The 27,751-nt window shown below is 42.4% G+C and overlaps 1 protein-coding gene across 1 annotated transcript; it reads left to right on the top strand.

Annotated features, from left to right (window-relative positions):
* Positions 1-7,538: 7,538 nt before the first annotated feature.
* LOC142368754 (uncharacterized) lies at positions 7,539-19,632 on the top strand. The gene is made up of 11 exons (XM_075450932.1): positions 7,539-7,650; positions 7,768-7,848; positions 8,083-8,170; positions 9,231-9,394; positions 9,542-9,632; positions 9,732-9,814; positions 10,166-10,243; positions 10,316-10,427; positions 15,298-15,325; positions 18,927-19,039; positions 19,325-19,632. The coding sequence occupies exons 1-11, from the start codon at positions 7,569-7,571 to the stop codon at positions 19,419-19,421; spliced, it is 1,017 nt and encodes a 338-aa protein (XP_075307047.1). The 5' UTR covers positions 7,539-7,568; the 3' UTR covers positions 19,422-19,632.
* The last annotated feature ends 8,119 nt before the right edge of the window (positions 19,633-27,751 follow it).

Here is a 27,751-nt window from a genome sequence, read left to right as displayed (position 1 = left end):
CCGGTTTTGCGCGAGAAAAACAAAGGCTGTGTTCGAAACCGCCTACTTCTCCTACTATTCCTACTAGTCATACTTTTTTTCAGTTCCCGGATGTACACTAGATGCATACTAGATTCGCGGAAATGTTGAGTATTCATCATGAGGTTACTTGTCACACTCAAACTACCCAAGATGCAACGTAACGTGACGTCGCCCATCGCCATTTGAACGGTCAAATTCCGTTAACGGGACGAGAGCAGTCAAAACGGCATAACCGGAAGTGTGTTGCTCACTGCGGCTAGCTTTAGTAGCGCCGAATTCGTGGGAACAAAATTGTAAATAGCCGGTATTTTGTCAGATTTTCAACACCTTGGGGGTCTAAATGACTACTTTCTCGCCTGAAAATGTTTCAAATGTTGCTAAAGTTATATATTTACAGAGTTTATAGCTTAAGCGAAATCAGCTTTTCAGGCCGGCTGATTTCGGCTCCGGCAGGAGTGAAGTGTACTGTGTGTAAACGCTCTGCATGCTGTCTGATCGATGAGTATGCCGTTTTCAATAGAAATGGGATTTATGGCTCTTTTGGGGGATCCGGCTCTTTATGGCTCGTTCCTTTCAAAGAGCCGTTCAAAAAACTGGCTCGTTTGGCTCTTTTTTTCTTTTTTTTCAAAGTATTTTAGGCTTATAATCAATTTCCGCCATGTCCGCTCGTACCCATGGTTACTCAAAAGATTTTCTTAGTCCTATTTGACCGTCTCTGGTTACTCCACAAACGCACAGTCCTGCACACATTTGGGAATGCCGCAGAAATCATACATAAAAATGCACAAGTTACATTTAGCTTTGGTATCCCCCTCAGCTGAAAAGTGGTCCCAATATTGCTCCTCTTTCTCTGGCTCATTTCGAAACAAATTTGGCTGCTTCCCTTTCTGTCCCTTTCTGCGAGCAATGAGTGACTGACTGTCTGACTAGATTCCTATATTACTTTTCCCTCACGTTCTATGTGTGCGTGTGTCGGCGTGGTGCCGCTTAGGCGCTTATTTTCGCGCCACGAAGGCCTCCCCCCCATACAGAAGTGTCAGTGCTCACTCAGACACTCACTGCTCATGTGAAGGGCACGTGCAAGCTGCCTGCGCCCTACCCCCCCTACTCGTAGTTGTCCTATGTGGGGGGAATCCGCAACTAGATGTCCCCTGGGAGCTGCGTGAAACACGCATGACAAAAAAAAAAAGAAAAAAAAGAACGAGAAATAGAATGGCTCCCGCGCCACCGCGACTCGGCTCCCTTCGTTCATATCAAAGAGCCGTTCAAAAGAACCGGCTCGTTTGCGAACGTCACAACACTAGTTTTCAAGTATGTAGTATGTAGTAGGCGGTTTCGAACACAGCCAAAGATTCACATGCAAGACGCAGTATGGAAACGTTATCAGATGCCATCCACTCTGAATCGTCAGGCAGGAACGCCGTAAGTTGCATTATATGGCAGTTTATACTGATTAGTTTGGATATTATCGTTGATTTTCTGTAATGTTATTTTAGTGAGCTTGAAGCACTTAATTTGTGTATATATGTCTCTACGTGTTGAGATGGAGTGTATTTTCTGTCATTTCAGTTTTCACCACATGTTCATGAAGGCAATTAAACAAGCTGCAACTAAACTCCAGGGTCTTCATTTGTGGTTTAACTCGGTGTCACCAACATCCTTGTTGAAAACACTACAATTTCTATTCTATTCTTCTATAAAAATTCAGAATAATGTTCTCCAACACAAAATTGCAAAACCATTGAATACATATCTTCGACAGTTAATAATAATATCATCAAGAGATTCACATCTCTTTGGGTAAGGGACACGTCTGAAAAATCAAATGTTTTTGATCTTGGGGTCCCAAGGCAGCACTGCATTAAAAACATGATTCTACAGTGGAAATCGCAGCATGGGCTCAGCAACACTTCCAGAAATCATTGTCTGTGAACACAGCTCATCGCGCCATCCACAACAGCAGGTTAAAGCTCTGTCATACAGAGAAGAAGTCATGTGTGAACATCAGCCTTTGTGATGTGAGCTTTAAAAAAAGATGCAAACATATGGCCTCTAACATCACTTATTTTCATCCTGTTTCTGACTTCAAACTTTTATTTAAGAGCAGTAGAACTTTTTGCTGCAACACCTCTGGGCTAACCACACGTGCATTTCCTTTTTAATCTAACCGAGTGGAAAGTTTGTCACAGGCATATTCATAGATTCGGGCAACTTTGTAACCACAACGCCCTCCTTCTTTGACACCACTGACAGGTCTTTTTTTTTTTTGAGGACATTTTTTGATCTTAATAAGGGTTTGACCGTATCACCTGCCAATTCACTTGCTTTGAGGAGCAGCTGTGGCGTTACCCTCCGTCGTCGTCACCAGAGGAATATTGAATCATCATGAAGACCACTTACATCCTTCTGCTCTGCATCCTGGGAGCTGCGCTGTTTTCTTCAGCTGTCTGCCACAGTAAGGTCACCTTCGACTGTCACTTAGAAAGACACCCTGCCGACACATTACTAAATTATCTTCTCTTCAGGTTCAACTGGTCCTGATGACTGCTGCTTTGAATTCTATCCAAGAAGGATAAGAAAGGATTTCATCAAATCGTATTACATGACTGATTCCCGATGCACCAGGGCTGCAGCCATGTAAGTGCTCCAAACTGAGTTTACCTCAGTCTGAATACGTTATCTAAAAATAATTTGATAAGTCTAACAAGAACTACTATAATAATAAGTCAGTAAATTAAAAATTTAATAAAACCCATCTAAATCACCTAAATGTCGTACTTTCTGGTTGATCTGTCATTTTTTCTCACTCTTTATTGGCCGTCAAGTTTCCTCTCATCTTAGTGTTTGTAGCTATGCTTTTACTGGAAAATGAAACATTTTACTCTGACAATGACATCAACAGTTCCACTTCTTTGTCTCAGTCTTGTCACAGGAAAAAAAGGTTCCAAAATCTGCGTGGATCCGAGTCTCTCCTGGGTCAAGGGCCTCATAAGAAGTCTGGACGAGAAATCCTTTTAAGCGGACACCCTGTTCATGCTGACAGCCTCTTCTGCCTCATCAGACCTCGCTCACAACTTTGAAACCAGGATCATGATGTTCTTATCAGTGTGCTACGCTGTAATAAGTAATCAAAGATTTTGCTTTGGCGTGGAGTCATTTGTTTGTGCCGTGTTTTTTAGATGCTTTCAATGATCCATATTATCCTGCACTGTAAAATTAATTAGATAGTTAGAATTTTTTTTTTGGTTTTTACTTTTTCCTTCTTAATTCCTGCTAACATCAAAGACAGTTTGCTGAGTATTCTTGAAACCTTGAATAAAAACCTTTTTATAGGGGCTCTGTTTTTCTGTCAGGATTTCTTACAAGTTTTCTGAGACTTTTCCTTTAAAAACAGGATTTGAACTAATTCCAAACATATTTCTTAAAAATGCAGATCATAATTGAAGTTGAAATTAAATCAATGACCCTGCAAAGGTAATTTATCTATATATTGCCATGAAAACGTGAATTAACTGAAGCAAATTATTAAAACATGTGCAAACATAAATGTGGTCTGAGCACCTTTATTCTTCAACATAATCTGAACCCTTTTAGACAAGCTTTGTGTCATTTCTTAAAGTAGTCTTCAGGAATAGTTCTCCAGGCTTCTTGAAGGACATCACAAAGCTCTCCTTTGGATGTGGGCTGCCTTTTGTTCCGTTCTCTGTCAGGATGACCCCACACTGCTTCAGTAATGTTGAGTTCCGGGCTCTGGGGAGGATTCATCCCTCCATAAGACCTGTCGCCACTGATTTTCAGTCCACTTCTTGTGTCATTTGGCATACCTCAGCCTTTTCTCCCTGTTTCCCTTCCTTATAAATGGCTTCCTGACAGCCACCCTTCCATGGAGACCATTTCTGACGAGGCTTCAGTGAACAGTAGAAGGATAAACTGAAGGTCCAGATGCATCTGTTTAAGTTTAGTTTATAGTTTTTTTGTGTGAGTTTGTTTCTGCCTTGGCAGCACCTGTGGTTTGGTTATCAATAAAGCCTTCATCATCACCTGCTGCCCTCGCCTCCTCAGTCCTGCATTTGGGTCCTCAACTTCCAGCTCTTCCAAAATCCGTAACAATAACAAATAGTATCTCACATCATGATGTGATTTTGGATGAGATGCATTAAGATGTATTCATCTGAGCGGGGTTCCTTATCAGCCTTTTTCCTTTTTTTTTTTTTAACAAATGGAATCAACTTAACTTTTACCAGAAAACTGCCTTATTTCCTGCTGCTGTGGCAGAGACAGTCATGTTTTGCAGTTACACTGCAGCCAGCTGCCGAACACCTGAATCATCTCTGACGTTTTTTGCATCTGAGTCTGAGCTCTGCAATGGTAACACAACACTGCCAGCATTGAGTCAAACTAGTCATTACAAAATGAGTACTTTATCCAGCATTCAGATTCCACACCAACCCTTCATTTATCATATTCTGCACCAATTCCTGCACAATCTTTCACTTTTTTGGACATTTTGATATCAGAATACGCTTAAAGTCAAAGCTGAGGGCTTAACACAGTGGAGGAGGGCTGATGCTTTGGGCTTGTTCTGCGGCCAAAGGACCTGGGCACCTTGCAGTCATTGAGTCTACAATGAACTCCTCTGTATGCCAAAGTATTTTAGAGTCAAATGTGCCTTCTGTCTGTCAGCTAAAGCTTGGCTGAAAGTGGGTCATGTAACAGTACAATGATCCCAAACACAGCAGCAAATCTACAACTGAACGACTGAAAAAGGAAAAAAAATAAAGGAGTTGCAATGGTCCAGTCAAAGTCCAGACCTCAACCTGATTGAAATGCTGTGGTGGGACCTTAAGAGAGCTGTGCATAAACAGATGGTGCGAATCTTAATGAACTGAAGCAACACTGCACAGAAGAGAGGACCAAAATTCCCCCACGATGATGTGACTGCCACCTTTGTGCTCATCACCTTTTCCAACTGCTGCCCTCAGGTAGAAGGTACAGGTCCCTACAGACCCGGACTAAAAGACTGGCCAACAGCCTATACCCTCAGGCCATAAGACTTTGTAACCAATCACTACTGCCTAAACGTTAACGTTTAATTCTTTATTTATACTGGGGCTGGAAGGTTGTTGTTTATTTATTTAGATGTATGGGTGTGTGTGTGTGTGTGTGTGAGGGGGGCGGGTAGCAAGCACCTAAAATTCTGTTGCACTTTGTTGTAAGCGGGATGGGGGAAGGAGGGAATCAAGCACTGGTGTCACTTTTGTCTTTGATGCACTTTGTCACTTTGGATCTAATATTACTGTGTTTGTACTCCAAACTAAATTTCGTTGGCTTTTTTGACAACGACAATAAACTCTTGAATTGAACTGACACTGACAACCTCATGCAGAGAAGAAGCACTTTCACTATTGCCTCTAGGGCGGCGCCATTTGAGAATGCTTACATTAATGTTCATATTTGTTCATCAAGCCAGACAAAATATCAGCGGCTTCTCAGTAGAATGAAATCACAATAATCATAATATAACCATCAATTAGAGATTTCTCCATTGTGATAATACGGACTAGAACTGAAATTAGAGAAGCCTCTTAAAAGTTAAAACTGTGGCAGAGCTGCTGAACTGTACTTTGATAGATATCACAGGTGCTGTGTAAATGTACCTATGGTGTATTTTTGTTCTTATGCAGCTGGTGTCATTGGGGTAACTCATTTATATCCTGAGCAAGCCTGTGGGGACACTCAAGACTACATTAGTCAGTCTGTACCTGTCAGTATTGCTATTCTGTGCATTGGCGAGCAAAACTGGAGACACGTGCTGCAGTCTTAATCCCCAAAAGTCTGGTCACTGTGTAAAATGTGAATAAAAGCAGAATGCTAACAAACCAATACTTTATTCACAATAGAACACAGAAAACATTTAAACATTGCCATCCTCTCTGGGCCAAAACTACACTGTGAAACTGAAATATTTGGAGCCTCATAAAATACAAAATAATTGCATAAAGACCAAGGACTGAAGCATATCAAATATTTTTCACGAAATGCTGAAATATCTTATTTTCAACATTTGATATGCTTTCTATGTTCTACTGTTGATGAAATATCGGTGTAGAAGCTTTCCAAATCACCGCATTTTGTTTCTATCTACATTTTGCACAGTGTCCAAACTCCTTTGGAATTATAAAATGAAAATATCAATTGAGTGCATTAAGGTTCTTGGATGATGAATGTTTATGTTTGAAATCACACTGTGATCTTTCAAAGAAGAAAAGGAAGAAGGTGTAGAAGTAAAACCTCTATTTTCAGCTTGTGTGACATATTCCCTTCTTATTTTTCCGACTTTAAACTTGTGAGTTTTGCGAGACTCCTTTAGACCTCAGAGCTTCCTCACATATTACCACCGAGTACAAACGAGTGGAAAGTTTATCACATGCAGTTTTTAGCTTTGAAACCACCACAGCCCTTGTTTTTTCACACTCCTGACACCTTCTCACTTTAAAAAACCCCCCAAAACCCTCATATATAAAACACCAGATGACATTTTCTTTTTTTTTGTTATTAGAGGCAACTTAATTTAGTTTGAGGATCAGCTGTGGCGTTACTCTCCATCATTGTCACAAGAGGAATATTGAGGCATTAAGAGGACAGCTTGCATCCTTCTGCACTGCATCCCGGGTGACGGCACAGTTGTCTACAGTCGTCTGTAGTAAACATATATTACACCAGAAAAGAAGAGAGTCATTTCCAAACAGAACAAAACTTTAAAATGTGTCAATGAGATTTTCTTGGGTTTTTCGCCTTTAATGCAAATATTCTTCAGGGAGCACACTTTTAGATTCAACATGTGAAATTGTTCTGGGTTCTAAATACTGGTATGCAGTGACTGGCTCCCAAACAGTAGAATGAGGCAGATTTGTCTTTAATATTCTACATAGTGTTTCCGACTTTTATGGGAAATGTGAACCTAATAAATCAAGCTAAAAGCATTGCAACAATATAATAACAAAAAAAATCATCTCAAATAATGGCCCTCATGGTGGGACTGGTGCTGAAACCCACTGGGCCGCATATTTTCACCTGTGCAGAACAGAAGTACTGTTGATTGTGTTGTTACCGTTGTTGGCAGACACAGCACTTTATGCACTTCATGATTAAACGAAGCTTAGTGTTCGTCCTTGTGAAATGAACGCATGGCTCTCGTTAATGGAATCCCAAATTTCCAGGTGTGGAGTTGAAAGGTTCCCCCTGATTCCTGTCCTTCCCGCTCTCTGACTGGTTCTTTTGTTGTGGTGTGAAAGGTGTGAAAATGTGAGAGTTAAAACTGACCCCCATGTGCTTGAGAACAGTGTTCTGTTCGTGTGAAAGTGAATCACACAGTCTGCAGAGAATTGGTTTTGTGGTTGATTGACACATTTCACATCTGTGCAACACACGCATGAGGCTATTTTAAAATCTTGAAGACCTGGTGGCTCATCCTACTGCATGTATGTATCTCACCCAGTCTGTGTTTAGCGCTGGCAGAGTGAAGTTTCACAGCATCGCGTAGAAACATGCAGCGGACTCTGCAGCTCAGTGTGGCTCTGCTGAACATCGTATGGATCGCCTTCTTTTTAACACCAGATCCTTTCTCAGGTACGATGTGACAGCAGAATCTGCCTCCTTCTTGTTTGTCTGTTGGTTGCTCTGAAATCTGATGAATGCGAAGTGAAGCAGGTCCATCACAGTGAGTTGGTGTGTTTTCATATGCAGTGCTCGTACAGAGAAGAAGCAGCCAGAGCTCTGGTGAGGAGGTGCTATTTGGGGAGTTTTGCATTGACACAACATTCCCTGGTAAGCTTTAGTCTCTCCTTTATGAAGCTAATGTGGCGTGGTGATAAATGTAATGGGAATCACTGGTTTATTAAGCATGGTGATGGGGGGACCTTTAATAGTAGGGCTGACAGTCCTGATAGAAACACTCTATGGAGCAGGGTGAAGTGTGACAAAGGTCACAGTTCAATGGTGAAATAATGTTGTCATTGTTTAAAGTTCTGCTACATGAATTTGTATTTTCTGCGGTGATAGAGAAAGGAAACCTCACACCAAATGAAAAATTCAACTCCATCGGCAAGATCAACTCGTCCGCTTCACCAGAACATGAACCTAACTTGACGTAAGTTCTTTTCCACCATTTTGGGATTAAAAATAATGCCTGTACAAGGTAAGTCTTACTCCATCCTGTTGTCGGCAGAGTTCAGGTGTTATGCGACAAATGCATCCCCATTCACTGGGGTTAACCTTGAATTACACATAACGGTGTTTTGCTGCCACACAGATCTAGCTCTCACAGCTATGTGCCGGGACTAAAGACGATGCGGGTGACAGGAGTTTATCAGAAACGCATTTATAAGTAACACGTTCAAAGGAGCCAGTAACAGCAGCTTTTCAGCTGCATGGTTTAACACATGAGTTATTGTTTTCGTGTGGTCCAGAAAAGTCAAACTGATTATTTTACTTTTCTACGCAGCAAAAAGACTAAATCAAGAACACCCCGTGTTTAAATTAGTTTGAAATACACAACTGTTTATCAGGGATGCACAGACATATCTGCCCAGCATCAGTACTGACAGATATTGTCAGGACACCATCACCTGCACTTTGGATCGCCTTGTTGCTGAAAAGTGCTACATAAATAAATTTCACTTCACTTCACTTCACCTGATGTCAGAGGCTGTCATCGGTCTGCTGTGTCCTGATTGTGTTGCATTGCCTTTACGCTGAAAGTGACATTTATTCACATTTAATTTTGTTCGGCACAATCTTTACTTTTCACTGATAGTATCAGTGAAAATGGCCCTAAAAGTTCTCTGAAGTAAAAATTCTTGCCGATACATTCTGTACGGATGAACACGTTCTCATTCAAAGATCGTGTGACAACTTTTTTTTAAAGAACGTTATACATATTTCATTATTTGACTGAGATTAAAGGGAAAATATATGAGAGAAACAATCTGTATTTGTAGATTTACTCTGTGACCAAGTTTCCATCCTTGTTCAGCTGCTTTCCATAGTTTGATGTTACAAATGGTAAAGTATCCCTGACGCATGCTGAGCATTTAGTTTTTTTGTTGCTCGGTTTTTAACATTAATGCTGAACTATTTCCTCAATGAAGACTTTAAGTAAAACAGCCTTGTTGTTGGAAATAAACACCTCCTTGTTTTCATTTTATTAGAGACTTGGGTGAGCCTACTCCTCCGACACAGAGACCAACTACCTCAGGAGTGACTTCAGTCTCTGAGCTGATCCCCAGCAGCAGCTCACAAGCTGCTCTCATTACACTGAGTCAAGATTCAAAAGTCCCTGACAAGCCGAGAGAGGATTACGAGCGGCCACTAGGTGAGTGTGTGCTGAAGTTTGTGCTCTCCATCACAAACTTAGATGGAAGACATCTTTTAATCAAAGCTTCAATGATGATCTTTATTCCAGTCAAGCTTTGACTTTTTTTTTGTTTCTATTTTAAATGTCCTCTTGTCCTTTTTTCAGAGTGCTGTTTGTCAATATCTAAGAGGAGAATACCAACATCAATCATTGTAGGATACAGAAGAACTTATGGGTGTCCTATCAAGGCTGTTGTGTAAGTAAAAGAAAAAACAGTATGAGTGTTTTCATTGTAAAGGAATGTTATCTTGTTGTTTACAGCTAACAGTGTAAAATCTTATTTTCTCATTAACAGGCTGATCACCAGAAAACATAGAATTATGTGTTTTCCTCTCAATGATGAATGGGTCCGACGTATCATTCAGCGTTTACCAAGGCACGAACATTTTTAATCTCCTTGACGAAATTATAAAAGCTAAAAATAAAGAAAACAATTTAATGATTCTATTGTCTCACTGGGCCTCATCTTTTCACATCAGCAAGTTTTCAAACTAAAATGGTCATATGGGTTATTTGTTTGTATATTTGCATGATGACATGCTGTTATGACTACATTAAAGAGCCCTATAAGCGGCATAAGGTATATATAACTCATATTGGCATTTCCACAACAGCTTCATCATTCTTAAGCGTTTCATTTAAAGTAAGACTTGAGACACCCTGCCGACACATTACCCCCCCCCCCCCGCATGTGGTGTTACCCTCCGTCGTCGTCACCAGAGGAATATTGAATCATCATGAAGACCACTTACCTCCTTCTGCTCTGCATCCTGGGAGCTGCGCTGTTTTCTACAGCTGTCTGCAACAGTAAGGTCACCTTCGACTATGTCACTTAGAAAGACACCCTGCCGACACATTACTAAATTATCTTCTCTTCAGGTTCAACTGGTCCTGATGACTGCTGCTTCAAATACTATCCAAGAAAGATAAGAAAGGATTTAATCAAATCGTATTACATGACTGATTCCCGATGCACCAAGGCTGCAGCCATGTAAGTGCTCCAAACTGAGTTTACCTCAGTCTGAATACGTTATCTAAAAATAATTTGATAAGTCTAACAAGAACTACTATAATAATCAGTCAGTAAATAAAAAATTTTATAAAACCCATCTAAATCACCTAAATATCATACTTTTTGGTTGATCTGTCATTTTTTCTCTATATTTATTGGCCGTCAAGTTTCCTCTCATCTTAGTGTTTGAAGCTATGCTTTTAGCTGCTCGATCTGCTCTTCGGTCTGCACAGTTTACACAGCACGCAGTGATACGAAGGTAGAGAGAAAATAGCGCCAAGGGATGTGAAGTCTGACTTTTTCTGAAGGGACGATTTTGTGATGCAAATGTATTACTCTTTTTAACGCGTATTGTTTTGAGAAGCCAGAGGCTTTATTTTCGGGACCCTAGCAAACTAGCCGGACTACCTTCGTCAACGCCAAAATGAGGCTGGAACTCGGCTCACAGGATGCAGCGGGGGGTAAGTCAATGTTTATAAAGGATATTGCTTAAATGGGATGTCATACAGCTTCATGTCAAAAGAGGCGAACTATCCCTTTAACACAGTGGAGGAGGGCTGATGATTTGGGCTTGTTCTGCAGCCACAGGACCTGGGCACCTTGCAGTCAATGGGCCTCATGCAAGAACATTTTCGTATTTTTATTCTAAATTTCTCTTACTTTTTTCGGACGAAGGTCTTGTACGAACAAGCCACGTCAGATTCAACAAATGCTCTTAACTTCGTAAAAAGTGTGTAGATGACCTGCGTAAATGATGAATACCACCCGTGCATATTAAAGTGCACGAGGATAGTAGATTTGCATACTACACGCCCAAAATTATACCATATAAGGTTGTTGCATGAGGCCCATTGAGTCTACAATTAAGTCCTCTGTTTGCCAAAGTATTCGAGAGTCAAATGTGAGGCCATCTGTCTGACAGATAAAGCTTGGCTGAAAGTGAGTCATGTAACAGGACAATGGGCCTCATGCAAGAACCGTACGCACAGATTTGTTCTTAAATCGTGCGTACGAGTGATTTAAGAGAATTTGCACATTTACCAATATTTTCGTATTTTACGTTTTCTTTCAGGTACGAACAGAATTTACGAGTGATCCAGACCTGTCGTAGGAGTTTAGTAAAATAGTCCGCTGTTATTCCAATCAAGTTTGCTCGACTAATGTATATTTAATTACTTTGAAGCAAACATAAATAAATATATACATTATACCCCGTAATTATGCTGATATTATTCTGTTTGACTTAAATTATGCACTAATTGATGGTTCATTTGAATCTGTATATAACAAGGTGAATGGGAAGTGTAACCAGCTGCTGACTTGCTACTTTTGGATGCCTTAGTACGTCAGGCTCTTGGAAGAGACCGTGGAGATAGAGGCCTGCGCGTCATATTTTGTCCCGCTCCTGCCCGCAATTCCCGCATGATTCAGACGTTCGCGTTACTTCTCACGGAAGTTCTTGTCATTTGCTCGAGGAAAGAAACATGATCTTAGCTGCGCACACCACTGTCCGATCCTTCACGTGGGGCACATAGTGCAGGAGCGCATCAGATGGCACAAGCAGCTGAGGCTTTACAGCAATAAGCCTACCAAACATACCTACCAAAATCTACCGTGAATATTAAGAATAATACATTGCACATATGTTTAATGCCACTCGTCACATTTCCATTCTTGGAAGTAAAAGTATATATTTTTAGTTAATATGATTTTAAACACAGCGTGATGGAGCCCCGCCCCCTACTTTGAGTGGATTTGAGCATACATATCTAAGCCTACAGCTCACGTTACATAGCCTGATAAACCAGCCTAAATGGATTGGATGTCTAATTTAGTCTGGCACCGATCAATGGATACAACGGAACATTGTTGATGAGCACAACCCGTTGTCTTTCAAACCGCGTCTGTGCCTATAGGCCAATGCTCTGACCAATCAGCGCAACTGACTGTGACGTAGTAAGCGCGACAGAAAGCTTTGGTGGGAGGGGACTCTTCCAAAACTTTTTTCAACGAGTTTCCAACGGGTTTCCAACGAGGCGATTTTGGTTGCAGTTCCACCCTCTTTCCACGTGGGGCGCCCAATTTTGGAGACCAGAATGAATGGAGTCCTATGGAGCTATACCCCTTTCGTGCCCTTATCTCAAGATATAATTTTTTCTCTAGTAATTCGAATGTTGTTTTCGAAAGAGAATGTTTAGAAAATACCCATGGCTGAGTTTTAGATTTTTAGAGCCACTCATTTGCTTAAAAAAAGGATTTGAAGTGTATATGACGTCATACATAGCTGGTCGACCAGCTGTCATTAGCACAATGCTAGCGCGTTGTGGACAACAAGAAGCCAACCAGTAAGAAATCAAAGGGATATATGTACTCGTTCAGTTGATTTTTTACTTGAAACCCATGTTGAGCTCTCAGAAACTACATTCAAATCTGAGCGCTCTTGAGGAGACTTAGGTGAAACTGACCATTTGTAGCATCTAGCTCCATTGGGCCCCATTCATTCTGGTCTCCACCAACGCTCCCAGTGGAATTCTGGTGGAACTGCAGCCAAAAAGCCGGTACAATGGGGCTTAATAGAGAGTGGCAAGGCTGTTCGTTATAATGGCTGTGTGCCAAGGCTGAATCAAACGAGCACTGTTCCATTGCCGCCGCCATCTTTCTTGTTGTGCTTTCGCTTGTCTATGTTCGCTTCCACTGCCCAACGTCGCACTGCTCTGTCGTCACTCCCTCAGAACCCTCTGGCCCGCCCGCGTTGATTCAAAACACATCTCTGCGTTGTGATTGGTTTAATTGCCATCTGCCAGATTCAGGGCAGTATTTTCAAAATGACAAGTGGATCGAGGCCAGACCCAACCGCAGGCAAAACATTTTGCCGTCCAGCAGTTGGCGCTGGTTTTCCAGACTACACGTTACATTGATTTAAATGCAAATAAGTGGAATGAAAACAATATGTGTTATTAATTACCCTACCTTTTCTAAACCCAGAATGTTGAAAATGTAACATGTAATCCAATTATTATTTAAGTAGGTTAACCATGCCCTGTCCCTCTCGTTGTGCCTCACGTTTTTAGTCAGCGGGACTGCAGCTTATCATCGCACTAGGCACTCCCCCTCCCGCCCGCGCCCGCAATGAGCTTTCAAAACGTGTCCCGCGCCGCACTGCTTTGCGTTGGGTCCCGCGAGTCAGGGCGAGTGAGTGCAGGGCTCTATGTGGAGATACCCTTGTGGAGACAGACGAATGGCTAACATCGCGATTAAGACTGCCAAGGACTGTGCTGCTGCAAATATGCACGCCGATCAAACCCAATTCCACCACACGTCCAGGTCCTCACCACTTTTGGACTTTTAGCCACTGGAACATTTCAGAGGGAGATTGGAGACAGATCGGTACATGTGTCCCAGTCCTCTGTGAGTCGTGCGCTCTTCTTGGTCATCAAAACTCTCAGTTTATCACCCATGGTACATCAAATTCCCATACATCGCTGTCCAACAAGTACAAATTAAGAGGGACTTTCATGCCGTGGCTGGACTGCCAATCATAATTGGAGCACGAGACACATATACGCATCAAAGCCCCCGTGCCGTTGTGGAGCGCACTGAGCTGAAGGCCAGGTGGGTGTGTCTCGATACAGCGGGTGGGCAAACTGCTCTATAGCCCAGAGAAGGCATGCCAAATTTGCACAATATTGCCATGAACGAGGGTCTCCTACTACCTGAAACAGCCCTGGCAGACCAGAAGGTGTGGTGCCAGAAGACCCCCCTCATGGACCACCCCATCAAAGAGCCATCATGATGAGGCAACAACTGATTGCACGGCTTTAGTTGCAATCATCGAGCGCCTGCCCAGGGCGAGACGTTTTGTTTTAAAAAACATTTTCATATCAAACCATTTCTTCTTTATTTCGGTGACACTATGAACTATAGATGACATGGTATTAATAGCACTCGTAATTGCTTTTGCTTTTGCACTGCTGACACTGCTAAAAATGACAGATTTTCCTTTTTGGATCTCAGAAAGCAGAACTTCAATCTCAGAGCTTGTAAAGTTGTTCTTTTTGCGCCTTGATGCCTTTCTCATGACTCAACACTCAACATTTCCTGGCACAGGAGTGAGGAAGCAAAGTTCCTAATATGGTATCTAGGGATGCAGCGATACCACCTTTTTTCAAACCGATACGATACCGATACTTGGATCTGAGTACTTGCCGATACCGAGTACCGATGCCGATACTTCTACCACAAAAAAATGTAATGAATTGGAAGACAGGTTTTGGTCTCACTAGCCCAGTGGTTCCCAAACTTTTTGTGCCTAAGGCACACCAAAGGACAAGTAAAAATCTCAAGGCACACCTATTGTGCAAAATAGCCCTTATAACACGTGTTATCACTCATATCATGTAAAATATCTGTAAATGTGCATTATTATTTACTAATGCCAAATACAGTGTGACAAAACAACTATTACTCATGAAATATTTATTAACTAAATATTTCAAAAATTAATTTGAAACTTTATCAAATTAGGCTTCATCAAAGCAGAAACACACTCATTTAAACCATACAGGTCACAAAATTAAAAATGAGGCAAAGGAAACTCAGCAGAAACTCGGCACAGAGAACTGTCAATGCAAGGAAGCTGCATTGTCCATGGTCCTAAACTACAATTTATCAATGCAACATTTCAGCAATCAGTGAAACATGTGCTATTGTAAATATTTTTTCTACTTACAAATTAGTGAGTCGGGGCGCGCAGGTTTCTTTAATCCTCGGTGGTACTGAGCAGAGGGCCACTAGCACCTCCTGTTCAACAGAGAGCCGTGCCCTCCTGTTATTCTTCATGTTTAACCAGAGCAGAGAACGCCAACTCACACAGGCAGGTAGTGAGGAAAAGAAGAAGGTGCTCAATCACGTGATGGGAGATGCTTAGGTAGTCTGATGCTGAAGAATTAGCTAACTAGCAGTTAAGCTAGCATAGCTAACTAAGTTAGCATTAGCTAACTTCTCCCGACAGGACGCACTCGGGCTGAGGATTGCTGACACCCCCGGTCCAACTGAAGCCATAAGACGGTAACTTTCATGATACTGTCAGCTGACAGTTTTTTTTTTTCCTCTTTTCTTTCGGTGGTGGGTTGTCGGCAGTCTCTGCACTGGTGGTTGGTGGTTTGCTTCGCACAAGAAAGCGCTCTTTCTCTGTTTTCATGTTGTCCTTCTGCCTCTGATGTGTCACAGTCTCATAATTCCCACCTGCGCAACTGCGTTTACAGCGAAATATGGGTTCTCTGAGGATTTTTTTTTTTTAATAATTTTTTAGGGAATAGAGTTTTCCTCTGTATTATGAAATGAGTACATACAAAGTACTAATATAGTAAATAAGATAAAAAATATTTTGGTGTAGTTGTATATTGCACACCAGGACTTGGACACCCTCTGATCGCGGTCTTCATGGTATCGGTTCATGGTAGCGGTTAACTTTAACGAGTACGAGTAGGAGTATGTTAGAACAGTATCGGCCCGATACCCAATACCAGTATCGGTATCGGTGCATCCCTAATGGTATCATTTTGGAGTATGCAAATGTTCTATCCTCGTGCACATGCACTTAATTACGCACGGATGGCATTCATCATTTACGCAGGTCGTTTACACACTTTTTCCAAAGTTAAGAGCATTTGTTGAATCTGACGTGGCTTGTTCTTACAAGAACTTCTCAGACGTCGCCAGTCCATCACAGGGCCACACGAGACAAAGGAGACAAACAACCACACACATGCTCAAACTCACTCCTTGGGACACTTTAGAGACACCAATTAACCTAACATGTATATTTTTGGACAGTGGGAGGAAGCCGGAGTACCCGGAGAGAAGGAAGATTAGTTATTTAGGGGGAAAAAAAGGGGTAACGTGAACTCCTGATCTTAATCCTTAAACCTGCACACATCCCATAGTTGTGGCTAATATTTGCATATAAAAGGTGTTATACTATCCGGCGGATCAGCACCTCCAAATCTGAGACCATGGTCCTCAGCCGGAAAAGGGTGGAATGCCCTCTCCGGGTCGGGAATGAGATCCTTCCCCAAGTGGAGGAGTTCAAGTATCTCGGGGTCTTGTTCACGAGTGAGGGACGAATGGAGCAGGAGATTGACAGACGGATCGGTGCGGCGTCTGCAGTGATGCGGGCTCTGCACCGGCCCGTCGTGGTGAAGAAGGAGCTGAGCCAGAAGGCGAAGCTCTCGATTTACCGCTCAATCTATGTTCCTATCCTCGCCTATGGTCACGAGCTGTGGGTAGTGACCGAAAGAACGAGATCGCGAATACAAGCGGCCGAAATGAGTTTCCTCCGCAGGGTGTCTGGGCTCTCCCTTAGAGATAGGGCGAGAAGCTCGGTCATCCGGGAGGGGCTCTGAGTAGAACCGCTGCTCCTCCGCATCGAGAGGAGTCAGATGAGGTGGCTCGGGCATCCGGTTAGGATGCCTCCTGGACGCCTCCCTGGTGAGGTGTTCCGGGCCCGTCCCACTGGGAGGAGGCCCCAGGGAAGACTCAGGACACGTTGGAGAGACTATGTTTCTCGGCTGGCCTGGGAACGCCTCGGGGTCCCCCCAGAAGAGCTGGAGGAAGTGGACGGGGACAGGGACGGCTCAAGCTGCTGCCTCCGCGACCCGATCCCCGGACAAGCGGCAGATAATGGATGGATGGATGGATGGAGGTGTTATACTGTTCTTTAATCAGACATGGGTAAACCCCCACAATATGACCGTTAAGGAGAGGGTTTGTTGTCCAGACATTGAACTGCTGTCAGTTGGTTTCCGTGTACTCTATGTGCCCAGATAGTTCCCATATACAGTCAGCATCGTTGTTTACATTCCACCGAGGGCGGCACCTACAACGGCGTGTGACGTCATCCATGACGCCGTTGCTAGGATACAGACCCAGCATCCTGAGGCATTCATTGCAATCACAGGGGATTTCAACCACGTCTCTCTTTCCTCCTGCCTGACTGGCTTTGTACAGTATGTGGACTGTCCAACGCGTGGAGAAAGGACATTAGATCTGTTCTAAGCTAACGTGAAGGAGGCTTACAGGACAGTGTCTCTTCCACCACTGGGTAGATCTGATCACAGCATGGTCTATCTACAACCCACATATAGACCTTGTGTACAAAGACTTCCTGTTACTACCAGATCTTTCAGGAAGTAGTCACCAGAGGCGAGTGATGCTTTGAGAGACTGCTTTGATGTCGCAGACTGGGCTGTACTGCTGGAGGAAGAAGAAATGGACATTGACATGGACAGGAGGGTCAGCACCATCATAGACTACATCAACTTCTCTAGGGACACTGGGATTCCAGTGAGGACTGTAAGGTGTTATCCAGATAACAAACCATGGATCACCAATCACATCAAAGACCTCCTGAACCAGAAAAAGAGGGCGTTCCAGAATGGGGATGGAGAAAGACAGATGAGTATACAACAGGAGCTTAAAAAGACATTACGTCGAGCTAAGGTGGAGTACAAGAAAAAGGTAGAGAGACAGCTGGAGAACAATAACACCAAGGAGGTGTGGAGGGGTATGAGGACCATCACTGGATACAGACTGAAGAACTCTCAGGAGAACCGCCAGGTCTCCTGAGCCAAACTACACCTCCACCTGTGCGGCAGCTTCCACCACCAGGCATCCTGAGCCCAGCTGTACCTCCACCTCTGTGGCAGCATTCACCACCAGGGCTCCTAAGCCAAGCTGCACCTCCACATCTGTGGCAGCTACCACCTCCAGGTCTCCTGAGCCCAGCTGCACCTTCACATCTGTGGCTGCTCCCACCGCCTGGCCTCCTCAGTCCAGCTGCACCTCCAACTCTGCAGCAACTCCCACCACTAGCCCTCCTCTGTCCAGCTGCACCCCCATCTCTATGATTGATAGAAACATCACTCCTGTCACCATCCCTACTCTACAACCTCTGTATCTAACTATACAGGAGGTTGGAGCTGAGCTCAGGAGACTTATATCAGGGAGGGCTGCAGGCCCAGATGGAGTCTGTCCAAGGCTTCTGAGGGACTGTGCTGGTCAACTAGCAGTCCCTCTTTAGAGGCTTTTCAATATGAGCATTCAAATGGAAAAAGTCCCGGTGCGGTGGAAAACTTCTTGTCCCATACCAGTGCCCAAATTGGGGCATCCGGTGGAGCTGAATGACTACAGACCGGTGGCTTTGACATCTCATATCATGAAGACCTTGGAGAGACTCCTTGTTCGTCGCAAGAGATTGCAGGTTGCTGAGGCTCTTGATCCCCTCTAGTTTGCCTACCAGAGTATGTCAGGATGAGGAAATGTGTTTCTGGAACACTGGAATGCAGTACTGGGGCTCCACAGAGTACTGTTTTGGCTCCTTTTCTTTTCACCCTGTACACATCGGACTTCAGGTACAACTCAGAGTCCTGCCACATACAGAAGTATTCTGATGATACGGCTGTTGTAGCATGTGTGCAGGGTTCAACTGGTCCTGATGACTGCTGCTTTGAATTCTATCAAGGAAGGATAAGAAAGGATTTAATCAAATCGTATTACATGACTGATTCCCGATGCCCCAGGGCTGCAGCCATGTAAGTGCTCCAAACTGAGTTTACCTCAGTCTGAATATGTTATCTACAAAGTATTTCATAACTCTAACAAGAACTACTATAATAATCAGTCAGTAAATTAAAAATTTAATAAAACCCATGTAAATCACCTAAATGTCGTACTTTTTGGTTGATCTGTCATTTTTTCTCACTCTTCTTATGGCCGTCAAGTTTCCTCTCATCGTAGTGTTTGTAGCTATGCCTTTACTGGAAAATGAAGCGTTTTACTCTGAAAATGACATCAACAGTTCCACTTCTTTGTCTCAGTCTTGTTACAGGAAAAAAAGGTTCCAAAATCTGCGTGGATCCGAGTCTCTCCTGGGTCAAGGGCATCATAAGAAGTCTGGACGAGAAATCCTTTTAAGCGGACACCCTGTTCATGCTGACAGCCTCTTCTGCCTCATCAGACCTCGCTCACAACTTTGAAACCAGGATCGTGATGTTCTTATCAGTATGCTTTGTATGATCCATAGTATGATCCATATTATCCTGCACTGTAAAATTAGTTAGATAGTTAGAATTCTTTTTTTGTTTTTACTTTTTCCTTCTTAATTCCTGCTAACATCAAAGACAGTGTGCTGAGTATTCTTGAGACCTTTAATAAAAACCTTTTTATTGGCGCTCTGTTTTCTCTGGATTTCTTACAAGTTCTCTGAGACTTTTCCTGTAAAAACAGAATTTGAACTAATTCCAAACAAATTTCTTAAAAATGCAGATCATAATTGAAGTTGAAATTAAATCAATGACCCTGCAAAGGTAATTTATCTTTATATTGCCATGAAAACGGAAATTAACTGAAGCAAATTATTAAAACATGTGCAAACATAAATGTGGTCTGAGCATCTTTATTCTTCAACATAATCTGAACCCTTTCAGACAAGCTTTGTGTCCTTTCTTTAAGGAGTCTTCAGGAATAGTTCTCCAGGCTTCTTGAAGGACATCCCAAAGCTCTTCTTTGGATGTTGGCTGCTTTTGTTCCGTTCTCTGTCAGGATGATCCCACACTGCTTCCGTAATGTTGAGGTCTGGGCTCTGGGGAGGATTCATCCCTCCATAAGACCTGTCGCCACTGATTTTCAGTCCACTTCTTGTGTCATTTGGCATAGCTCAGCCTTTTCTCCCTGTTTCCCTTCCTTATAAATGGCTTCCTGACAGCCACCCTTCCATGGAGACCATTTCTGACGAGGCTTCAGTGAACAGTAGATGGATGAACTGAAGGTCCAGATGCATCTGTTTAAGTTTAGTTTATAGTTTTTTTTGTGTGAGTTTGTTTCTGCCTTGGCAGCACCTGTGGTTTGATTATCAATAAAGCCTTCATCATCACCTGCTGCCCTCGCCTCCTCAGTCCTGCATTTGGGTCCTCAACTTCCAGCTCTTCCAAAATCCATAACAATAACAAATAGTATCTCACATCATGATGTGATTTTGGATGAGATGCATTAAGATGTATTCATCTGAGCGGGGTTCCTTATCAGCCTTAAATTTTGTTTTTACAAATGGAACCAACTTAACTTTTACCAGAAAACTGCCTTATTTCCTGCTACTGTGGCAGAGACAGTCATGTTTTGCAGTGACACTGCAGCCAGCTGCCGAACACCTGAATCATCTCTGACGTTTTTTGCATCTGAGTCTGAGCTCTGCAATGGTAACACAACACTGCCACCATTGAATTGTTAAAATTCGCTTTGTTCTTAGACATTATGAATGAAATAAGTCTCAGTACTTTTCCATTATGACCTAAAGTGATCCAGGAGTAGAAAGACAAAACATTTAGGAAAGCCTGGGAAAGCAAGGGCAGATTCACACACACACACATTGTTTTGGGCTGATCCAGAGAATATGACGAAGCATGTTGAACCTACTCATGTCCAATCATACTCGGTCGAATGTGAGTCCAACCTATGAGGCTATAAATACAAATGATACCCGGAAATCGTGGCGCAGTCTGACAGACTTCCTGCGGGAACTCTTTCCCACTGAGCCCAGCGCTGATATGCTTTGACGTGTGACTACAAATAAAGGCATCATTTTCACTTGAATTGCTCCGGTCCGTTCTTGAGCTTCCAACTAAAAGAACTGAATCTAACAAATGGTGCCGTGACACGAGGTTGCCGAGCTCAGAGACCACCGTGCCGTGCGACCCCCGTGCGAGGGAGGACGGCTCGAGGTGATAGGAGGGACAGCTTTATTCAGACAAATGAGAGGCGCCAAAAAAAGGTGAGCAGAACACCACGTAATGACTAAATGTGAAATTTCTGCATATTGAATAACCTAAATGAAGTTGTCTGAATTAAGTTGTCCTCTGGTCATGGTAAATCCAAGTGTTAATGTACTGTCTGATGTTTTCATTGAATGGTAACACGTCCAGTATAAACACATAGCCTCACACAGGTAAAGTGAATAAGTGTCCTGACAAGTGAATTCGAACAAATAACAGACAAGATAAATTCATTTTATAAATGAATATCCCATTTGGGGAACTTGTCTTCAATATTGGGGTTTCCGTGCACAAATAGCTATTGTGTAACGAAGTAGTTTGTAATTCCCGACTGAGTGGGTCGACTAGAAAAATTGGATGAATTGACGGAAAGTCTTCTCCCCTGACGATTGTTGGGACGAAGGATTGAAGACTTCCGGGCTGCGTGGCAGTTTCCCCGAAACAGAGTCGGATGTACTGAATAAATTTATACTTGAAGGACACAGGATCAGATTTTTTAATTTTCATGCAACTGTGGAGGGGGGGTTCACCGCTCGAAGATATTTGACTGCTCCAGCAGATCTAGAGTGGTTTCTGTTCAAAAAGGGGAGAACAAGGGGCTGCGCGTGCATGCCGGATCGCCGCTGTTTGTGCGGGTGTCCGTGGCTATTAGTTTTCTTCAGGTAACGTGCTAATTGCAGAGTTGTTATCAGTCGAGTAAATGAGGGTTTCGCAAACTTAGAGGAGAGTTTGCTGTCTCTAAGGCATTGTTTGTCACGCCATTCGACGTGATTTTTGACATTCCTGATAAAGAAAGTTTTTCGCTTATGCACCGTTTCTGTATTATTTGGTTTGTATTTCTCCCTGTCCACAGCTGGACAAATTGAATTTCTTTCTCTTTCTTAAGTTGTTACAAAAGTGTGACAAACGCCATTTAGAGTTAGGGTGTGTTTCAATTGTCATGTCTTGTTCATAAGTTTACAGATTGGGAGGAGTTATTAAGATCCTGAGAAGCAGAGCAAAGAGGGAACTAACAAGAGCCTCAGTTTTTCTAGCAGACTGTGAATGTTTTTTCGGGGAATTAAAATTTTCTATTAAAAAAAAAAAAAAGTCCTCTATACTAATGCAACAGAAAAACCCAGAAAAAATTTCTTCTCCAGTGAGCCACGCTCCTGAGGAAGAAACACCTCCCACCGGCAGGGGCGGAGCTACAGGGGTGGCTACGGGGGCATTTGACCCCCTTGAAATCTGATTGGCTACCCCAAGTGCCCCCCCAGATGATTGACAGTCTTTACGGTAGCAGTTTAGCTGCTGTGATAAAACCTGACGGCGCGCTTCCATTTTAACCGGCGCAGCTTTTGTAGTCTTTACGGTAGCAGTTCAGCTGCTGTGGAAACGCACAGACCAATCCCACGTGATACTACTCAGCCAATCAAGTCTGTGCATTACAGGCGGTAAACATTGCGAATCTACGAGTCAAGTCACGCATGAAAAGACGATAGATAGCATACATTTAGAGAAAACAAAGGGAGATATACAGACGACTGACTTGAAGAAAGTTGAGAAACAGGAGTGAGACGGAGAAAGGGACAGGAACAGACAACGGAGCCGGAGAAAGGTAGAGAAAATTAAGTAACAAATGGCGCTCTCCAAAAAAAGAAAAGTGGACAGCGAAAATAGAGCATTTAATCCGGAATGGACAGACTCGTTTCTGTTCATACTTCCCACTGGGAGCATTAAAACAGTGTGTCTCATATGTTCAGAGACTGTGGCATTTATAAAGGCTCTAGCATGGTTGCCGCGTCTGCTCGCGCGAGCGGTGTTGATGACGTCACGAGTTCGTGCCCGCCATAGGACCCTATATAGTGGCGCAAGTCGTTGCGCGCCAGTAGTTGCAATTTTCTCCGTCACAGAGGTGGCGCTGCTACGTGAATGTTACCTCTACTCTACAACCACGAAAGTGGAGAAGAAAACAATGCCGCTGTCAAGAGCAGGAATACTGTAATTAATGATACTGCTGCAGTTTTTGGATCATTTTAATTTTTTAATTCAGTTAAAAGAGGTGAAGGTTTGAAGCCCCCGGCATCAACAGAGTCTCTGCCCTCTTCTTTGCCTTCACGTATCTGTCCCGTAGCTTCTTCCACACATTCTTACAGAACTCTCCCTCTTTCCCCAAAGTTCTGCCCATCTCTGTGCACCAGTTTGGGGAGTTTACGTGCTCCCTGTGCTGTTTCACTGCAGTTTCGTACAGCTGCCTGTACAAACGCACCTCCTCACTGAGCCGGTCTCACATCGGTCCATCCGGTTCGTTGTGCTCGGCGCCGCCAAGTTACAAAAATCGACTGGTGCACGACAACGCGCTGCGCCGTCTGTTCAAGGGAAGCGCCAGGCCTGAAACGTCATTTTGACGTCACGGTCCACCACCGCCGTGACAGACGCGGCAACCATGCTACCGCCTTAAGAAGTGCCAATGTGAAACGCCATTATGAGACAAAACATTAAGGTTTTGAACAAACATACCCACTCAAATCTGAAGTGAGATCACAGAAAATAAGTGGTCTCAGAGCCCAATATGACCAGTCCAGAAAGCGTTCTGTGAAGACCTGTTAGGTGTCACTCCCCTTCAGACCAGTACAAGAGGAGAAGACATCTACCTGGCCATAAAGGAGATGTTAACAAAGAGAGGAATAGACCCAACACAAGTGGTTTCAATAACCACAGATGGAGCCCCTGCTATGATCGAGAACATTAAACTTATCTGCAGTCATACACACATGTTCAGTTCTATGTTATGTGACAATAAATATTGTCAAAAAGTTTTTAAATTGTACTGAATTCATTTGATTTAACCATCAGGTTTTGATTTCATGCAGATGTTGATACAACTACTTGGCTACTTAAATATATATCACACAAAACTTAAATATATATCACACTAAATAGTTAGACATTATGATCTTCCGGACCTTTGCTTCGAGATATTTTCTCTAACTGGACCTCTTTAAATTTTAGTTGAATACCCCTGCCCTAGAAGGTAGAAGATCTATGCTTTGTTGAAGCTAAGATGGGTATTGTTTGTCTCTGGTTATGGCCATGCTCTGCACTTTGTCCTACTTACCTGTGTAGTATGTTTTGCTTAGTTAAAACCTTGTCAGTCTTTGTATGTCATGTCAAATTGTTGTCAGTTTACTTTTTTGTTTTTGTTTTGGGTTTTTTGTTTGTTTTTTGCTGACAATTGAGGGACTGCTGACTGTGTGAACAACTGACTACCTGTGTGTGAGAGTAACTGTGTAACAGACCCAGTGTCTGAGTAACTGTGTGACTCAGTTATTATGTGCATTTTAGTTTCTGTCAATGGTATCAGGGTGTTGGTAAATGCACCATATTCATTTTGTACATAAATAAACTAAAAATTGCACTCAAAATGGCATCTTCTGTCTGCTTAATATGTGGCTACTTAAACATTATTGCAAATTGAAATTACTGTTTATAGGTTTATATAAGAAAGATCAATACACATTAATCAACTTGTAAAGGCACCAGAAATAATCACTTCACATCTTTCATCTGTAGTCCCTGGAAATTGTGTGTGTGTGTATATATGTATATTTATATATAGTATAAGACAAAAATGATCACAAGTCATGACATATCAAAGAAGAACACAAGACAAGAGAACAACATGCGTAAGTCCATATAGGAATAAATAATAATAAAACAATAACAATAATAATAACAGATATACATTACTCAATTACTAACAGATGGTTTGATGTTCTTCTGGTGCCACATTACTGTTAGCGCATAAACTTATTTGTGTGTGGTGTAAACCGTTGACCCCCTGAAAAACACTTGGCCACCCCATTGCTACCCCAAGAAAAAAAGTGTAGTTCCGCCACTGCCCACCGGGGCTGTGAGTGAGAAGGAAAAAAGAGATTCTCTTCCTCATTCTCCTCCCCCTTATGCTAAAGCTCGCAGGATATCGGTTGCTATGCAAAAACAGATGCCTCAAACCGCGCCCACTGCTGCAGGCATTTCGTCTGGCCCTATTGTAAGGAGCAAATTAATGGTTATTAAAAATGGCTTACTGCAAACTACACCCTTTCCAGGGGACTCGGACTGCCAAGCCCAAGCAGCAGAATACCTAAATGCAACAGCGCAAAACAGTACCCAATTAACCACCAGTACTATATTGGAATCACCCGCCTCCAGACATTCAGATGATACTTGTTGGATTAACATATGACAGTGGGCGGCCCATGTCACTCAATATATTGATAATGAAATCGAAGAGAGGGAACAAGAAAACGCAGAATTAATTTCCCTTCAGGCACAAGTGGCAAAATTACAGCTTAAACACATGAGGGACAAAGTAAATCAAAATAAGGCTCAAATTAAACAGATGTCTCAGCAGACTCCTCCTCGTGCTGTACAGCCACAATATCCAGCTTCTTCATATGGGTCATACCCAGAACAGAACGGACCTCCGTTTAGAACTAATAAAAGAGAAAATCCCGGCGACGCTTCAACAGTAGAAGTAGAAGTAATGACATGTGTTATCTCTGCAAACGATCTCTGACTGTCGCGAGGTTCCCTACTCAGTGCAATCAGGAGATGGGACGCGACCATATAAGTATAATAAATACCCCCACAGTGCTCCTGGGGCGGCAGTTGCTTCTCAACAGGCTCCCCAACAGGGCCCGCATCAGGATTCTGCGTATGATTCCCCAGGCTCCCGTCAAATGCCCCAATAGGGAGGCCCAGAACTAACGACGGGTGACTCACTGTGTTGTAGTGACTTCTTGACCGGCTGGTTATTAATTAGTGGCCGAAAGTACATGTGTATGATCGACTCAGGAGAGAGTTATTCCACACTTTGTCACTCTCTCAACACCTGTTTCATGTTTGTGGGACTTTATTGCTTTTGATTGTTCATTTCTTCTTTCATCCTCTTGCCCGATGAATCAAAACAAACGAGAGAATAAGAATCAAGCACATGCATATTACAGAAAGAAAAAGTTGATATATGATATAATGGATCCCAAAGTTTATTGACAAAGGTTAATAATTGTTTTTCAGCATCAATGCACTAATAAGAGAACTATAAGGAAAAAATTAACAGATTTGGAGGCTTGACCTGAGGCCTGAAGTTACTAACTAAAGATCAGCTGTGCAGCAGCATTACAGGAAATAATGAATAATGAATAATGAAAAGCCTCAAACGCTTTTTGAGCCATAATATTCCCAATTTCATGTTATAGTTGTTCTCTTTGTCATAAATGCGCGCACCCTAAGATTGTCTTTTCTCAACCCTGTTTTTTTTTTCTCTCATTCAGGCCTGAGAGTGACAACAATCCACACAGACTCTGAGTGATCATTGGCCTGAGTTTATAATGATATAATCATTATAATAGGGGTTTAGTTTTGTACTAGAGCAAATAGTATTAATTCATCCATCTATTTTAACATGCATATGATTGGGAAAGACACCAAAGTATGTAGATAAACTGAAAACAGCTTTACAATGCAAAAATCGCAGTGATGAGATAAGAAACAATAAAATCCAGGAAGAACAGTGTTTGAGATATTCATACAAATTGTCGCTGAAATAAGATTTAACAGCTCTCTTAAAGAGCTAAAGTCAAATACACAAGCAGAGGGTTTAGGAGATGTGCTCATTTAATTAAAAAACAATCTGAAAAAATGTTCTACAAATTGAAACTTTATGATTCCACCTGAAGTAGGCCTGAGATCAGACAGTCAGACCATATGACATAGATTAAACAACCAGGATTTAGGATTTAATATCACGGCCAGACAGTCAGATGTCAAACAATTTGATATCATCTTAAAGTTATTAAAGCTTAGCCTTTATTGTTATTAGGAGATATTAACTTGACTTTAAAATTGTAGCTGCTCTAAATTTCCTCTGCCTCAGGTCACCAATTCAATAGTCAATAGTTATCACCTATATTTAGACTCAAACTAAACCATTTGACTATTTAACTAAATCATTTAACTATTTAACTGCAGCAGATCTATGAAACAATTAATATGCTCTCTTAACAAAAAAGCAAATAGGTTTAAATCCATTAGGAGAGGAACAGAGGGACAGCTGCAGCAAAGACTGAGCCATAACAAGACAGGTCAAATAAAGGCTTCATTTTCACTTGAATTGCTCCGGTCCGTTCTTGAGCTTCCAACTAAAAGAACCGAATCTAACAGAGTCAAACTAATCATTACAAAATTAGTATTTTATCCAGAATTCAGTTTCCACAACAACCCTTCATTTATCATATTCTGCACCAATTCCTGCACAATCTTTCACTAAAACAATCAAAAATCTTTTTTGGACATTTTGATATCAGAATACGCTTAAAGTCAAAGCTGAGGGCTTAACACAGTGGAGGAGGGCTGATGCTTTGGGCTTGTTCTGCGGCCAAAGGACCTGGCACCTTGCAGTCATTGAGTCTACAATGAACTCCTCTGTATGCCAAA

The sequence above is a fragment of the Odontesthes bonariensis genome, chromosome 19, assembly GCF_027942865.1.
Source record: "Odontesthes bonariensis isolate fOdoBon6 chromosome 19, fOdoBon6.hap1, whole genome shotgun sequence".
Taxonomy (NCBI): domain Eukaryota; kingdom Metazoa; phylum Chordata; class Actinopteri; order Atheriniformes; family Atherinopsidae; genus Odontesthes; species Odontesthes bonariensis.
Note: the sequence above shows the minus strand (reverse complement) of the source record. Positions and strands in the feature narration are given on the sequence as shown.